Consider the following 18,976-nt stretch of genomic DNA (forward strand, 5'->3'; position numbering starts at 1 on the left):
CAAACAATTTGCTGGAATTTTGCAAGAAGCAATTCTTTGTTCTAATGCTATTATCGGTACTTCTAATAAATCGAGTTCAGAGTGAATTTACACATTAAAGGTTTTCTGTAAAAATTTTATTGGACAATTACATTTTTTTTAAATCTTGCTTTTAATCTGAGCTTTAATGTTGTTATTTACTCCCAGTTGGCTAAGGTTGTTAACCATTGTGTAATTACCATTTAAGGTCAATTTTCCTTGAAGGGATTCTATCATTAGAATCCCGTTTTAGGCTAAACCACTGTCAGAATAACCTTAAGAAAGACTATTCTTCCCCTACCTTTAGATGTCTTCTCCGCGCCGCCGTTTCTTAGATATCTTGGTTTTCGTCCATATGCTAATTAGTTTTCTTGCAGGACTGGGGGCGGACCCCAGTGCTCAAACAGCACTGGGGCGTCCCCAGTGCTGCAAGAAAACTATCCAATGTCACTTTCTTCTTGTTCACCTCCTCCATCTCTTCTTTCTTGTCCCATCATGTTTTCTTCAAAAAGCACCCACTGGCCACAGGAAACTGGCCGACGGACATGCGCAGTGGGCGTAGTTGCCCATTTTCCTGTGGCCAAACAGGAAAGAAGAGGTGGAGGCGGTGAACAAGAAGAAGGCAGCACTGGATAGTTTTCTCACAACACAGGGGACGCCCCCAGTCCTGCAAGAAAACTAATTAACATATAGATGAAAACCGGGATATCTAAGGAACGGCGGCGTGGAGAAGACATCTAAAGTTAGGGGAAGAATAGCCTTTCTTAAGGCTATTCCGGCGTGGGTTTAGCTTAAAACAGGATTCTAATGATAGTATCCCTTTAAGAAACATAATAGTATTGAATCACAAATCTAGTGATCTTGCTTAAAATCTGTAACGTTATGCATTTCAGTTTGTACATTTTGTAATTTAGAATTAAGATTGCAGCCCCTGCATTCATTCAAGTAGTCTATAAATTTGTACTATAGGTGAATAGGGGAGAGGAAGAATAGAAGGATTGTAGGAGAGTGACTGGTCTATATCTGTAACTTAGCAGTGAATTAGGTAAAAGAATATATTTCCAGCACAATTGTCTGAGCTATGAAGGAAAGGGCTTTACAATGATACAATACATGAGGATCCAAAACTCCTTGGGGGTTTTGTTGTAACCAGACTTTTCACTACATTTTATATACAATGTTGATCTAGGGATGGGGAAGGAAGTATTTCACTCTATGGCAAATTGGTGTTTGCGATGTGTTTTTTACTTTCCTCTGGGGCATGTAAGTATGAGAGGTGGAAAAAAGATGCCTGTTTTCAGCCCACTAACTATGTAACTGTGATCAATACCTGTGCATAATAAAAGCCTTTTAATATTACAAGGCATCACTAGCTGAAATATAGCCGTATTGGTTATATCTGAGACTGGAAACAGATGGATTTTATGGCTGTTGCCTTATTATATGTGTATTCAATCAGTATCAAGTCTCTGAATTAGTTGCTTTATTTAAGACGTAAGCGTGGCAACAGGCTGAGCATGAATCCTAAGATTTCATTTAACCTGACTTAGATTGACTTTGCTTAGATTGCTTGTTAAATGAAAGGTTGCTTGTCACACCACGGATCTGAAGCACCATTCTTAAAAAATCAATAAAAATTCTAATACTGCAGTAAGGAAAATAATACAAGAAAAAACGACATTGCCTAACACTTGTGCTTTATTTTACAGAGTGCTGTATGGAAATAAGATCACAGAAATCCCCAAAGGACTTTTTGATGGCCTTGTATCTCTCCAGTTGTTGTGAGTGTTGTTATGATTATATATCATTTTATTTAGTTTTACTCTTGTACGGCAGAAGGTTTATGGAATTCAGAGCCATTTAAACCTGATCTACAAGAGAATAGGAAACTATTGATCTTATCTACAAGAGGGCTGAATATTTCAATGTTCAAATAATAAATCTCCAACACATTTTTGCCTGCTATAAGATTCTATGTTTAGAAAAGACTCTATATAAGCGCAGGGCGAGTCTACGATCCTGAATCTATCTAGAATTACCATGGATAAAGGATGACCACATCATGTATATTTCACATGGGCAGTATTTTATGACACTCTTAGTGTACTGATGAAGTTATGAATAATAAGCTTCACAATATTACTTTTTTTTCCTATTCATTCTGTGTTTATTACATGCATTGGGCACCTCAGTGGCTTCCATATACCCATGAGAAATGAAATGGCTATATGTGTGATAGAAAAATGCTGCGGCTGTTTTATTTATGTCTACACAAACACTTTTGTGTGACCTACGTTCCAGTTAATGGCAAACTATTCTATCGGTAAGCGAATGATATTATCTCACACTGTGAGATCTCGCTGGATGATTACAAAGTGTTCCCTCTGCATATGTCATTGACAAGGTCAGAGACTTGTGATTGACTTGTGTAATGAAATGGAGCTTCCTAATGTCTGTAATGACATTTGAATTTGTTTGCAAACAGGAATCCTTAACATGTTCTTTTCCTTGCCCCGACACAGAATATTTTTCTAGTGACCAGATGTTAAGGACGTAACTAGATCATAAGGACATATTTTATGCTATTTTGACTCGCACTGGAGAATTGTACAGATTCCATTTAACCAAATCTTTGTAACAATATAGATTAGATACCTTCATTGTGTGAATCTTAGGGGACACTATTGCCGATGCTACAGTTGTCCCTGCTGACAAATTTGGTGGCTTCTTCGAAAGGCTTTAGAAAGTGAAACAATTCTCTCATGAACCGCCAATGAAGGATCTCAAAATAACACATTATCCCTTTAGCCTTCTGCTAGTTATAAGAAGCTTCACATTTTTGGAGGTGAAATATAAAAAAACAAACTTGAGAGTCTTCAGTAGGTGATACCTTTTTTAATGGCTAACTCATAATGATTAGAGATGAGCGAACACTGTTCGGATCAGCCAATCCGAACAGCACGCACCCATAGAAATGAATGGAAGCACCTGTGACGCTGACTTTGCCGGTGGCCGGCCGGCGTCACAGGTGCTTCCATTCATTTTTATGGGTGCGTGCTGTTCGGATCAGCTGATCCGAACAGTGTTCGCTCATCTCTAATAATGATGACAGAATATGGCGTATCGAAGCTTCCTCTGGCTTCTTCTTCCGATATATCTAAAAACACTTTCTGCAGGCTGCATATTTATGTATGACTGGACACAGGGATAGGATTTCAGGAGGGAGGAGGGAAGAGGCTTATTACTATATACATATAAAAACAAATAATCAATTCCCAGTTCCCAGGTTCATCTTTATGGCTGTCTTAGTTCAGTGATTTGTATAGAAAGACATGAACCCATGTGAAAGGTTCATTCCACTATCCAGAGTCTTGAATAGGGTCATGCACTGATAAATCAGTCGCTGTTTTCTTGATTTAAAATTCCCTCTTAAAATCAATATTTTCATGTCATTGGTGATATTATGATCTTCCTGGCAGATATGTTTTGGCACGGGAAGATCCATTCTCTGTTGTTTAATTGTATGGCGATGTGAATTGATTCTTATTCTGAGTTTCTGGCCGGTCTCTCCAACATACAGATTTTCAGTGGAACATTTGGTGCACATGATCAAATACACTACATTAGGTGTATTACAGGTGAACGTACAAAAACAAACATTTTTGGAGGTGGAATTCCACCATCAGTAGCTGTTGTCCAAACACTCATACATCTGACAGCTATCCCTTTCGACTTCACCATATACACATACAGTTACCTGAGAATGGATTGTTCTCAATTGGGAAAGGAAAGTAAGAAACCTCAGCTACTTACCTCTCAGTCCACTCTTGGCTTTGGCTCAAAAAATTGCAGCAAAATCTGCTATAAAAAGAAGCCGCAATTCCGCAACGTGGGGCCTCAGCCTAATAGTTATGTTTTGGACATATGGAGAAGACCTTTTTCCAAGCCTGTGGTATTCACGTATACAGCTGCGTGTCATGCTGTATAAAAACCTAAGACTGCAAGGGATGAGAGGATTTTTAATAACATTACCATGGACATTATAAGCTTGTAGAAGAGGCAATCCAATAATGTTGTCAGCCCCTTGGGTAATAGAATAAATTAAATCACGAATTATAATGCAGTAAAGTACATGCTATGTCACATATACCATCCTTCCATCCCTATATTAAGAATTGCTCTTGAACCGGTTGCATTGCCCTTCATTGTAAAAAACCCAACAAGTTTTCATTTCCCTTCAGTAGCCTTCATTTTGTAGAATAGTTAATATGCAGAGTGTTATTCTTTGGTTCACTAAAGATAATAACTTCTATTTGATGAAGATTAAATGACTAAACCAGCTTTTATTATTGTACCAACCTAAAACCCCAGCTTGCCAGCTAGAATCCCTTCTTAGGAAATTGGTTTTAAAGAACAAACTAATGCACAAATCTGTAAAATTAATGTAAAACACTTTCTGATTCCGAGGGAGAAAATTGTAGTAATAGTGGTAATAAAGACTACATTATTCTTAGGTGAGGAGGTGGAATCATCTTGTAAGTGAAATCAGATTGTGATGATTAGACCATTTATGATAAAATGTAGTAGATTCTGTAGGGTAGTGTACTGTAAGGAGGGGGAGGGGCAGTGGACAGCAGGTTACGTATACATTTCAGAATACTTTAAATAAAAGGATCTTTGAGCTCAGCAGATGCCGCCCCTGTAGGGGTACCCCAGGCAACGTTCATTGAGCGCCCCCTCTGTAGCATTCAATTGGCTGTCACAGAGCTGGACTAGCCCATTGCACAGTGCCTGGAGCATTGCACCCGGAGGACCAGCCCTGAGAATATGTCGGAGCAGAATCCTTGGCCGTTCCATTAAAATTAAGTAAGATGCTGTCCTCTGCCCTTACCTAGCTGTGTCAGCAGTTTTGACCATGCAAAACTTAGGTGCCATTCACATCTGCATTCGGTATTCCATTCAGGGAGTCCGCTTGGGGACCCCCACCCCAATGGAATAACGGAAGGAATGAACAAGCGGTGAGCTTATGAAAGCACACGGACCCCATAGACTATAATGGGATCCGTGTGTTTTCCGTGCGGTGTTCGCAGGAATCGTGGAGAGAAAAGTAGTCCAATGAAGTACTGTTCTGTGCGAACACTGCGCGGCAAACACACGGACCTCATTATAGTCTATGGGGTCTGTGTGCTTTCATAAGCTCACCGCTTGTCAGTGCGTTTGGTGTTAATATAAGCGGTGGTTTAATGTATTATTTCTTTTTTCCTTTAATCTGTCCTTTTCTTTTACAGATTACTGAATGCCAACAAAATTAACTGTCTACGTGTGAACACGTTCCAGGACCTCCAAAGCTTAAATTTGCTCTCCCTGTATGACAACAAACTCCAGACGATCAGCAAGGGTCTGTTTGCACCCCTAAAGTCAATTCAAACCCTGTGAGTATATAGAAATCACAGATGTTCCCTGTAATAAAGCATATTATCTGCTATTACTATTCATGAACTTTACTTGTACTCCTAGGAACCATCACTCAGCCATTATGAAGACTATTTATATGCTATTCATATGGAGGTGCTTTTGTGTATCCCATTACTAGAGTCACTTTTTGCCCTGATGAAGCAGTTTAGAATATATTCATTTTGCATATTTAGAGATGCATATTTGAGATTTTTGTTTATTCTGAAACACACTAGAGGAGGAGACGGATAACAATGAGCGATCTCAATGCCATCCATTGCGTAGTGCTCTATTTATAGCTTAAGATTCAAGGCAGCACTGATGATAAATTCAATTATATTCAAGATGAAAATATGGAAACCATTCACTTTTTATAGATATTCATACTAAAGCTTCATTCTGTGAGGTTTAGCAGGAACAGACATAAATTAGTTGAAAGGCTCCATTAAAGAGACTTTTGGTGTCTGGATATAGAATAGGCCAATCTGTTGTGTTGCTGCCTGTCCGATGCCAGCGGAAGCAAGCATTTCATCATCATGGGGAGATAAGAGTGTGGGTACACCATGTATGACACTGGTTGATCCAGGGAATGAAATGAACAACACCCCTCCAGCTTTTGTCCTGCACTGGTGCTCCCCTGCTTAGTCACTATTGAGGTCACCATTCATGTGGATAGGACTGTTTTAGTTTACTGACCAGCGGGTCGTAGCACAGTACAAAAACATGAAGCCAGACAGATAAACTAGCGCTGACCCTGTTATCCTAAGAGTTATGGGGATTGCAGCAGCTAAACCTAAATCCTCCAATTAATAATGAGGTTCTCCCAAAATCAGAGTCTATATTGGATGAATCCCATTAACTATACAAAAAACTCAGATTTTAACAAAAATACTAAGGGCCAGAGTTTATAGCATGAATTTCAAAGTTGATCATCGTTCACAGATCACATCACAGTTGATGCGCAGTAGGTTATCTAGATGGTGATGGCTGGCACAATTGTGTGTTATGATGCTGGTGTAGAGGGTGACGGCTGGCACGATTGTGTGTTACGATGCTGGTGTAGATGGTGGTGGCTGGCACAATTGTGTGTTACGATGCTGGTGTAGATGGTGGTGGCTGGCACAATTGTGTGTTACGATTCTGGTGTAGATGGTGGTGGATGGCACAATTGTGTGTTATGATGCTGGTGTAGATGGTGACGGCTGGCACGATTGTGTGTTACGATGCTGGTGTAGATGGTGGTGGCTGGCACAATTGTGTGTTACGATGCTGGTGTAGATGGTGGTGGCTGGCACAATTGTGTGTTACGATTCTGGTGTAGATGGTGGTGGATGGCACAATTGTGTGTTACGATGCTAGTGTAGAGGGTGTTGGCTGGCACAATTGTGTGTTACGATGCTGGTGTAGAGGGTGTTGGCTGGCACAATTGTGTGTCACGATGCTGGTGTAGAGGGTGTTGGCTGGCACAATTGTGTGTCACGATGCTGGTGTAGATGGTGATGGCTGGCACGTGTGTGTGTTACGATGCTGGTGTAGAGGGTGATGGCTGGCACGATTGTGTGTTACGATCCTGCAGTTATCATGTGCTTTCTATGCTGCCACTTATCATCTCCTTAAAGCAGGGCAAAGTAAAATTATACATCAATAGTAGAACCATATAAATGGGCCATACTTTCTGTTTAGCGTTTACTGACATGTATACAAGCTTCAGTTTATAAAGACATGATTGTCTCTAAGACTCTTCTCAGACGACCATGAGGTATGTGAAAAGGGACAATTTCCATTTTGCATCCATGGGCGACCTGTTTTTATAGATCTTTCATAATTTTGAGTCTATTTGGAGACATAAATGATGAGATTTGGAGATGTTTTATTGTAATTATACTAATGCTATCATACTGTCTGCATTGGCACTGCTAATAGGTATGTATAAATATTCAATATTGGCAGTATTTTTCATATTGCAACCATTGCTTAACTGAGGACTACAGTGAGCCACATAGATGGGGTCGCAAGCCACATGTGGCTCCCAAGCTACTGCTTGGAAACCACCGATTTTTAATTTTTTCACTTTGCAAGTCCATTCCAGCTCTTCCCTATACGCTCCATGATAGAAGGACACTGTCCCCTCTTATAAAGCTTCCTGTCTTTCCTGCAGACATTTAGCACAGAACCCATTTGTGTGTGACTGCCATCTGAAGTGGCTTGCTGATTACCTGCAAGATAATCCAATCGAAACCAGCGGCGCCCGATGCAGCAGCCCACGTCGCCTCGCCAACAAGCGCATCAGCCAGATCAAGAGCAAGAAGTTCCGTTGTACAGGTAATTCACTTACCCGGGCCAGGGCTGCCTCTTCTACTAAGATATGAGCATTTCCAGATAGGCTCCTAATCAGATCAGCAAAAACAGTGTTTTCTGTAATGGATATTACTGAGCAGCTTTCCAAATTACATTTGGCAAATCCGGTTAGGCTTAGACTAAATCAATTATACAGATAGGTTTAAAAAGAAGAAGAAGAAGGAAAAAAATTGCTTGTTTTTTCTTAGTAATATTATTTATTTCCTCATTTTGTAAACATAACTTCAAGCTATCAAATACAGAAATATATAAAGTGGCTTGGACTAAGACCTGGTTTACATCTGGGTTTGGGTTTCTGTTTGGGGAGTCTGCTTGGAGACCCCCTGAATGGAAGCCTGTCTGTATAAGAAAACGGTTACCTAAGGAAACTCGCGAACCCCTTAGACTATAATGGGGTCCGTGTGGTTTCCGCTTGGAAAAATGCATATTTCATGCAGATAGGGGAACGGAGTGCAGATGTGAACTGGACCTTAGTGTAGGAGTTGTCACCAGATCCTGAATATTATATATATAGAGAGCAATTGTGTCCGCATGCTCAGTCACTGACATCAGTGTCCGAGAATCCAACCTATATGGGTGCACCATCTTGCCCATGTCTTTATCTTTACGAGTAATTGATATGTTCTGATGATTGATCTGTCTTCTGATCTTACTCAGATGTCCACTTAGCTATATATATATATAGTTAGCTATCATTCCTTAATCCATGTCTCTTGATCATTGAGAGTTAGAAATCATTATTTTGAGAACACGCATTTGGCTTCCAGTCATTGGAGCAGATTTACTAAAGAAAATGTGCCAAAATTATGAGCCAGAAAAACTGACATCCATGCTGTGCACCACATTTCTTATTTGTTTTAGACTCTTACTGTGCCTCATCTGACAAGGGGGCGCAGCGCAAAGAGGTGGGGTGTGACTTGATGCAACAACTTGTGCCAAAAAAAAGTGAAAATGTATTTTCAATGTATTTAGTCACAGAATAGAACACATACACAGCAATAAAGGGGTTGTGTGACATATTCTTTTGTAATGTTTAACAGTGCTGCTGAAGGGGCCATGAACCTAAAATAACAAATGTACTTCACAGGTCCCCTATTGCTAGCGACAGGTTCTTCAGTTTACAGGTCCTGTGGTTGTTTGTGCCAGGTGAGCACTGCGACCAATTACATGTCTCAATGGTGAGGGTATGTCATGGCAAGTGCCATTTATGAAGAGGTCACCACTGAGGTCTGTGATTGGCTGCGACAAATCGGCCATCACTGCTGAGATCGGTGGGAGGACCTGTAAGTTGAAGACCAGACTTGTTCCCACTGGAAACAGAGGATCGGGAGAAATGAGTAAAGTATTTTCTTTTCTTTTTTGTTATATTCTTTTTAAATCAGATAATTTTTATTAACAAATTTTTCTTAACATAAAATCAAACAATCGACAAAACAACAGCAACACAATAACAATTCAAAGTAAATTTGGAGACTTTTTGTTATATTCTTAATCTCTCCAGATGCATTGTTAGGCTAAAGCCCCATGTTTCAGGATTTTTGCCGAAAAAATGCAGCATTTTACAGTACCAGCAAAGTGAATGAGATTATTTAAAGATTGGTACGAGCATGACACATGGGCCCTACACCAACCAAATGTTTTTGCAAACAGCATTGAAATGAATGGGAGCTGAGCTGTAATAGCAGCGATCACTTACTGGACAGTGTATAGAGCCGTCTGCTTCTGGCTCAGTACACTGTGCTAAAACAACTGATCAGTGCAGGACCTAAGTGTTGGACCCCCACCAATTAAGGATAGGTCATTAATAGTCAATCTTGGACAACCCCTATAACACTGAGATGGGCATATTTACTAAATGGATGGGGGAATTCAGTTATTTTGATTACATCCTATGAATATATGGAGGAATATACGCTTATGCAGTAAAGGCTCCGTACAGAAGGGGCAAAGAAGTGCATTGCCACCTTATCTATCATCTGGTTGACCCCAGACCACTCTTTATTGAATCTGATTAAATAAATGTTTGCCATCAGAATGAACAGTCGCCTCACATCCCACCTGTACAAAGCACACATCCTCCAGTAATTGCTTCCGAAAGTCATTCTTGCCTTCCAGCTACACAATGGAAATCAATGCACCAGCATGTTTATTAACACTGTCTTCTCCCTTGTTGAATACATCGCCTGGAAAACAGCTCATGTAGTATAACTAGTTCTTCTACCAGGCACAGAACTTATTGTGCGGACTTTTACACTGACAACATCAATGGCAACACTGGTGAGGGTGTTCTGTAGTATGTAGTCTATGAATGGGGACTCATGTATAGTCAGACTATTCAATAGACGCGCCTCGTGTCATGCTTGTCATGAGTAGTTAGTCTACATTATTACATTGTGTTGAAGGTAATTTAAACTGCCAATCCGTAGTGTAATATAAGCATAAGTATAAGAAAAAGTTAATGTGGCGTGAATTTGTGAAGACAAGCACAGCATGACATAAACGCTATTGTACTGGTATGAGTAACATGGATATTATATCGCTGCTCATATAAATGCTGTGCTCTGCTTCATAAATGGCATAGTCATTGACTCAGAGGCATTCTGTGCCCCAATGCAAAATAGGTAATAGGGCCCCTACGTATCTTGTGCCATTTAGATTAGTGGTATATGTTATGTGGCAGAAGGACCTTTGGGACCCCCTCAGGGTCCAGAACCCAGTATCGACTGCCACCTCTGCACCCACGTTCGGTACTCGAGTATAGCGTGGTATCAGTAAATACAGCTGTGTATGGTCAATGGTTTTAGGTCACTCACATGGTGGGGTGATATCGCCTCTAGTCCTTTGCTGCCAAGACATACTGGGCTCAAAAGGGCTCAAATTCTTTTGATGACCAAGTCTCAAGATAAATAAAAGAAAAGGGGGGTCGGATACCTTGGATACTTTCTGATCAACTGTTTGAAGGGGTCTGATCCTTGTGCAAGTGCAGTGACCCCTTAACTGTTCATAAAGCACTCTGCCTGAAACTATTTCATTTCAGCCATTCCCCATTCACATATATGGGCTGAGTCTGCAATTGTCATATGGTTACTATGTAACAAACAACGGGTAATGTAAATAGTAAAGAGGTCACGGCGCTTGTACAAGTGCAACCCCTTCAAATAGCTGATCTGAGCATCATCAATCCATCATGGCTTCCCACTGCTGACCAATCAGAGGGGAGTCTTGATCCACAGAACCAAGGTGGGCAGTTCAGATCCTTCTAAACAATGATTTGAAGCCAGTGTGTGGTCAAAAAGAGTAGGAGTCTTAATCTAGGTTCTCACCATAGCACTTATTCTTTCTAGGGCTCAACAAAAAAGCAGGTTCTGTTTTTCATCAGGTATTCCAGTCATGACAGATTTTCCCCTATCCACAGGATAGGGTCAAAAGACACCACGGACTATACTTACAGAATGCAGGAAAACTACTACTTTGGTTTTACAACTGGTCGCGGACCTGATGTTTTTGCATACATGCCATTATACGTTCTTTATTTTGGATCTGTCAGGAGATTGGAGAGTAAAGGTCAGCAAGCAAGGTTTTGAAGTGGGAACTTCTTATTATATACTCTTTTATGACTGGGTGTGAATGCATTCAATGTCCACCAAGCTCCTCCTAGTTGACAGTCAAATTCGTATTTGTGTTTATGCAGCAGATTTGAAGCCATCTCTGAGCACTATAATGGCATAAAATAGTGTAAAGAGGTCAAAGGTGCACAACGCAGGGCTTGAATGTTGTTTTTGCTTGTGACATTATATATCTTTTCTTTAAGCCTTACCTATTCAGGAAAAGCACATTTGTATACTGACAGTATTGTCCCATTGCATCTCCAACTAACAGATCCAAAAGCAGGTTGTTCTTCAGTGCTGAACTATCTGAGCCGTCTCCTTATAGTGGAAGGGGTCAGCTGTCTTAAGTCTACAGCTTATTCTTTTCCATGCTTCTCTTCACGTCTTTCTTTCTCTAGTGCTGCTTAACACTGGCTCTGACTCTCAATGAGGTTTTCCTTTGTGCTTGATCTAACCATGTGGTAGAACAATACAAATTGAACATGGTTCTGTCAAGCACCATGGAAGGCCACATACTTTCCTGCCGCATGGCATGCTGGGATTCTTCTACTTTTAAAGGTGAGAAATGCATTTTAAGAGGAAAAAAAAATATTAAAAAGCTTTTTATTATAACTTTCACTATAACTACATTATATCTGTTTGGTTTTAGGAATAACTGCACCAAATATGAAATGAGCTAAACACAAAATAACAATATACATTATATATTCGCTAGATACATTTGTTGACTTGTGACAAAACTTTGATACTCAGTTATACCGCAGGTTGTAGTTGACCGTTTGTCCCCCAAAAAAAGATGACGTTAAATTGTAACTCCCATTTTTTTCTGCTGTTGTGTTGGAGGGTGTTTGGTGACCATTTTTGTAATATAATTTATTTACTTATCTAAGCTACTTTTTTTTATTATAAAACAAGCTGTAAATTTCTCCTTGGCAACCCTCTAACTGAGCTGTTACTAAGGAATGTCCGTACATAGTTATATTGTGGATATGCAAAGTTGAAGCATCTACCGAAGGGGATGGTCACTTCAAGTGGCTATAGCTCCAGTTTTATACCTCTTACCCTTAGTTCAAATCTGCGTTTAGTAATCCGTTAGGGGAGTCCGCATGGGGACCCCCCGAACGGACAACCAAACGCACTGGCAAGCGGTGTGCAGTGAAAGCACATGGACCCCGTAAACTATAGTGGGATCCATGTGCTTTCCAGGCACTAGTCTATAGGGTCTGTGTGCTTTCACTGCACACCACTTGCCAGTGCGTTCGGTATTCCGTTCGGGGGAGTCCCCATGCGGACTCCCCCAAATGGATTACCAACGCAGATGTGAACGAGGTCTTATCCCCAGTTCAAATCAGCATTTGGGATGTCCGCTTGGGGACCCCCAAATGAAAACCTGCAAGCAGCACTTTTCTCTCCGTAGTTTTCGTGTGGAAACCACATGGATCTCATTATAATCTATGGGGTTCGTGTGGTTTCTTAGGTAACTGCTTTTAATATGTATAGGTTTCCTTTTGGGGGCTTCCCAAGTAAACTCCCTGAACGCAGATGTGAACTGGGCCTTAGAGAAATTCTTTGCTTTTATATAATAGCAATATTGAAGAAGAGATATCACTAGTTAAAAACAGAGTTGGGAAGTTGAAGTTAATATGTAGCAGTTCATGACTTCAAAAGCAATGTGAAATATAAAGGAAGTTCTTCTACTTCTCCCTTCTCCTCAATCCACTTCTGGCTTTGGCTTAAAAAATCGCAGCAAAATCTGCAACAAAAAAAGCAGCTTTTCTACAACATGGGGTCAGAGTGAGATGGAAATTATGCAGAATCATTTACACTCCCAGATTTTTATTCATTTCTAGACAATACATCTGGCACTGAACCTGGCAGGGGATTCATAGTGCATGAACAAGGGCAGCATGACATCCTCTTGGATGAGAGACCCTGACACTAGTTGACTAGTTTTGTGCTTATGTTAATGCCTATAGGGCTAGGTGCGTGCAGAATTTTATACATCTGTGGCAATGGACTGAATTTTCAGAGGTGTGTTTCACTACTGTTCTCCATATAGTATAGAAATATTTTAAAGAGATTCTATCATTAGAATCCCTTTTTTCAGTACTACAATGTAGGAATAGCCTTAAGAAAGGCTATTCTTCCTCTACTCTAATTCTTCTCCGCACCGCCGTTCCGGTGATATTCCCGATTACTTCCATATGCAAATGAGTCTCGAGACAGCACAGGGGGCAGTCCTCCTACACTCAAACAGCAGAGGGGGTGTCCCCCGTGCTGCTTTAAGACTCTCCAGCGACGCCCTTCTTCTACAGCTGCCCGCGTCCTTCTGTGTCTTCTTCTGGGTAAGTGATGCTGGTACAGAGAACTACATGAATGTACTGCGCATGTGCAGTATGTTCATATAGTGGCCTTAGAAAAATGGCCGACAAGACATACACTGACTATGCATGACTTGTCTGCCATTTTTCCTGTGGACGCTACACGATTGAAGGCAGTCTCGCTGGAAGAAGACTCAGGAGGAAGCGCACGGCTGTAGAAAAAGAAGGGCGTCGCTGTTTGAACGCAGGGGGACTGCCCCCTGTGCTGTCTGGAGATTCCTTTGCATGTGGAGAAAACCGGAAATATCACTGGAACGGCGATGCGGAGAGGAATTCTAAGGGTAGGGGAAGAATAGCCGTTCTTAAGGCTATTCTGCACTGAAAAAAAGGAATTCTAATGATAGAATCCCTTTAAAGAATTCATTGCTGGACACAACAGAAAATCCTCCACTATTTCATGATTTTTTTTGGACTAAATCTAGTTTTATATGTCGGGGTATTGGATGCATTTTGAAAATTATTGGATACCTGAAAATGATTACAATTATTTACATTATAGTACAGTTGTGGTATTAAGAGTAGTAGGGATAACCTTCAACATCACCTTCCCTACGTCTCTGATTGTTCATGATGTCGGTAATAATATTGCAGAATATATTGTATAATTGGGTCCTCCAGTCCTATGAACTGCTTAATTCTCTGTTGTAAAACACAGATAAAATATTGCCCAGGCTGATGGACGCACACACTCAACTAGTCCTGTAAGCAGATGGCTGGATTTCACATTAGCTCCCCTTATGGGAATAAGCTAATAGACCGGCCACCTGTCGGTGATTTCAAGGCTCATGTTCACATAGTAAATTTTATCTTCATGTTGGCAGTTGATTCTTGCTATCAAGTAGAGTAATGGCTGATTTTTTTGAGTTTGACATAAATATGTTGTTTATAATAATTTTTTATAATTTTTTTGAATTTTGCTTACGACTAGCCTTTACAAGAAAGCAGCTGTGGTTAGTAAAGGTCATTATGAAAAAACTTCCATGTGTTCTAGCCTTGTCCATCTTTGTCACAGGGCCTTATATAGATCCAAGTCGCAAGTCTATATCAGTGTGTATAAGGAAAAATATCTTTGTACCGTGTTAGCCAGTGGATATGAAATAGAAAAATTGAGACTCTTCAGTAGATGATACCTTTTTTAATGGCTAACTAAAATGATGACAGATTGCAAGCTTTCGGGACTTCTTAGGTCCCTTGGTCAGGTCTGACGAAAGGACCTAAGAAGTCCCAAAAGCTTGCAATCTGTCATCATTATATCAGTGTACGCATATACAAATATTTTTAAGCCAGTTACTATATGATCTTTTCTGTGGATAGTGATTTAGAATATTTATTATTGTATATTAGTGAATATTTTCTGGTTTAATTAGGGGATATGATGCATATGACACACGTGTGTATATACATACACACACAGAATATATATATATATATATATGTACTTCTATACCACTTCTTCAGACACGGTCACTTCATGCTAAGTGGTTAGACAGTGAGAACAGGCATCTCTTGTACATCTCTGCGATACATTTGCAGGGTGCCAATGCCATGTAGGGACCTCTAGCAGTGCTGAGTGGGATGCAAGTCAGTGTAAAACTTACAGGTATTTTACACTGCAATACAGTTTATTGTGTAATTGTTCATGTGTAGGTGTAAAAAAAAAAAAAAAAAATTAAAATTTTTTAAAAAACACATTCATGCTCACCTTCGTTTTCCTCTTTTGGGCCCTACTTGCAGTATCTAGCATGTTCTCTCCGCCATCTCAGTGACTCCAGGTGCTCTCCTATGATGTCATGCACCCGGGGTCACTACTGAGGCCTGTGACTTGGGTAAGCCAAGTGTTTAAAGAAAACCTTTTATGTCCTCCTGCACAAGTGGTTTTGTATACCACTAGAATTCAGCGCACTGTCGGCTTTCCCAGTATGTGCTCGCAGGCTGGACATATTGGTGCCATTAGTTTCAGCATCATTCCTGGGTGGTAAGGTACACCCCCTCTGACCGTAGATACTATCGGGGGCGGGCATTCCTCACAGCCCAGCTAGACTGCCAGGAACGCCCTTCTGACAGTAGGTAGAGATTTTTAATGCCTTAAAGCCTTAAAATATTTTAAACATCTTATGCCTGTTTTTGTTCCAAAAAAGCTAATCTAAGCCATATCTAATCTCTGCCCTATAGTCTGTTTTTGAAAAGTGACAATTATAACATAGAATAGAAATTGTTTGACACGCAAAAGCTTGTCATCATCCATAGCATGTCAATAGGTCAAGTTTTATTGTTCTCACCTATCCATAGGACAGGGAATATAGTGATAGGTGGAGATTTGACTCCTGGGGCCCCCATCAATCCCAAGAACACAGGTCCTGTTCGCCCATTAGAATGAAGCAGCAGGCTGCAATCTCATTGCTGGAGATAGATGAACATTGTAGATGGCTATCTCTGCCAGTCCCATAGACCGTGTTTAGAGTTTAGGTGCACATGGTGCTCATTTCAGACTAACCTGAATTCTTGTGATTGATAGGGGTCCCAATGGTCAGACCCCCATTGGCGAACATGTTATCCCCTATTCTGTGGGAAGGGGCTAACACTTAAACTTTAAATGGATTTCATAATGGATCTCACCCCATGCAGTTTCCAGTCTTATTGAAAGACTAGACACAAAAATTATAGAGTTTAGGTTTTATTAGGAGATGCTATAAAGTTGCAGTACTATATTACTACTAGTCTTAATAAGAATAACTATCCATTTACTGCAAATATAACATACCCCAGAACTGAGACCTCCACATGCTTAGAAGATCAGGCTTACAATGTTTCGTAATAGAAGGGAACAACAAACATATTTTTGAGATACGACTTGGTGTAAAATAATAAGACTTTGGCTCGGGGATGCAGGGGAGGCAAAATTCCATCCTGTGTACAGTTCTTTTTAACTTTTCTCATATGTAACAATAGTTAGCACTTGATATTCACGTACTTGTATTCCACCGGGTGAATTGCGCTCTAGCGATGCATGGAGAAACAGTGTTTGCAATGGTATCTGGCCAGTATTTATATTACGTTCTCAATCTCTGCACATGCCACTGTAGTTTAATAGAACAAAGAATTCCTGTTAGATATGTCTAATAAGAAAGTCATATGATTTATTAATGTTTTACTAACTTTAAGAGATTATGTTTGAGAAATGTGGTCAGAAGATGGCGAGCCAAAATGAGCTCAATTCTCAACAGGCACATAGACGCTCGCAGTTTTCCATAACGCAGGATTGCCAGTAATGGTCATAGTAAGAGTATTGTGATGCATGCATGCCTACTTGGAGAGTCCTTGTCACCTTGAAAATGCGGTTTGCTTTGTAGGTAGCTGAGAAAATTGTTATAGTAAATCTATCCCCGCAAAACTAAATAACATCTGTATATCTAAAACAGTTCATTTTTGCCTTAAAGAGGATGTGTCAGGCCCGAAAAGCCCAATGATATACATTATTGGAACTTTTTTTGTCCAAGTCTGTTCAGCCATTCCAATGACCCTTTTAATGTTGATGCACATTAGGGTATACTAGACAAGTGGGCAATAATACTGCTTGACATACATAACACAGAAACAATGTACATCATCAATAAGATGACTTATATATTTGGAATGGCTGAACAGATTTGGATATCTATCATTTTGATGTTTTGTATAACATGGGCCTACAGAGAATGTATATCATGGGCATACAGGGAATGTATATCATGGGCCTACAGGGAATGTATATCATGGGCCTACAGAGAATGTATATCATGGGCATACAGGGAATGTATATCATGGGCCTACAGGGAATGTATATCATGGGCCTGCAGGGAATGTATATCATGGGCCTACAGAGAATGTATATCATGGGCCTACAGAGAATGTATATCATGGGCCTACAGGGAATGTATATCATGGGCCTACAGAGAATGCATACCATGGGCCTACAGGGAATGTATATCATGGGCCTACAGGGAATGTTGTTAGTAGGACCACCCATATGACTCCTAATCCCGAGATTTAGATCAATCATTTTTCTACAGAATTATTTCTATCAAAACTATCAATCTGTTTAACCCCTTCTGCTCTCTAATATGTTGCCTGAATATCACATAACATGTTTGACATAAGAGGTTCCCTTTTAAAAGAGTTCTGTCCTCTATCATGTCGGTTGAAATTGCACTTCATGGTACATTGGTTCCTAGTTGCAAGATAGAAAACATTAGGAGAACAAACCAGCTTAGTAAATACGCAATGACTATGGAAATAATCTTAAAAATAGTAAATTATTGTTGTTGTTTTTTATATTCATATGACATTGTTTTATATACAGGTCTACACATTGATATGTAGAGTGCTACAGAGGTTATTCTTTCTTGTATTTGGTGACTAAGCCACTTCTAGTTTGACCTATAACAGCTACTTCATCTTGACTTGTAATACCTCATGGTGTTTCCTCTGTCCTTTCTCTGGTTTTAATTAATGTTACCTCTCATTTAATACTTTTTCTTGAAACATAGAAGCGTAGATTTCTGCCGGTTACCTGCTGATGCTCAGCTGTCTTCAAGGTGCAGTCTAACAGCTTTATTTGACAAATTAATGTCTCCCACAGGCTCTGAAGATTACAGAAGCAAGTTCAGTGGGGATTGTTTCATGGATCTTGTTTGTCCAGAAAAATGCCGCTGTGAAGGAACAATTGTTGACTGCTCTAATCAAAAGCTCACACGAATACCCAGTTATCTGCCAGAGTATACCACTGACCTGTAAGTTTACTGAATGCCACTCCTATTTATCTCTCAATATAAGAATTAAATACATATTTCATATATTTTTCTTATGAATATCCTGCCATATTTAAAGGGGTTGTCCCATCTCAAGGTTCCTATCTATACTGGTAGTTTATGTAAATTGAAGACATTATCTAAATATATTGGTTTAGAAATGCTGCTTTGTTTGTCTGCTATGTGAACTTAGTCCTCCCATTGTTTACACAGTGTTACCATAACCACGGACCTGTGAGATAGGACATGTGACATCACTGACTGCTTGGCAGGACAATCAGTTCAACTAATTGCAGTTTCAGCTTGTTATCTCTCTATGTAAACACACAGATAGCACTAAGTCCATACAATCGTGTGCATATTATCTGAT

The 18,976-nt window shown here is 40.0% G+C and overlaps 1 protein-coding gene across 1 annotated transcript in view; it reads left to right on the forward strand.

Moving 5' to 3' along the window:
* SLIT3 (slit guidance ligand 3) overlaps positions 1-18,976 on the forward strand; it is a 394,890-nt gene that overhangs the window by 296,546 nt on the left and 79,368 nt on the right. The window contains 4 exon segments of the mRNA XM_075274737.1: positions 1,728-1,799; positions 5,307-5,450; positions 7,631-7,794; positions 18,438-18,588. Of these exon segments, the coding sequence (XP_075130838.1) occupies positions 1,728-1,799; positions 5,307-5,450; positions 7,631-7,794; positions 18,438-18,588 (531 nt within the window).

The sequence above is a fragment of the Leptodactylus fuscus genome, chromosome 5 (assembly GCF_031893055.1).
Source record: "Leptodactylus fuscus isolate aLepFus1 chromosome 5, aLepFus1.hap2, whole genome shotgun sequence".
Classification (NCBI taxonomy): domain Eukaryota; kingdom Metazoa; phylum Chordata; class Amphibia; order Anura; family Leptodactylidae; genus Leptodactylus; species Leptodactylus fuscus.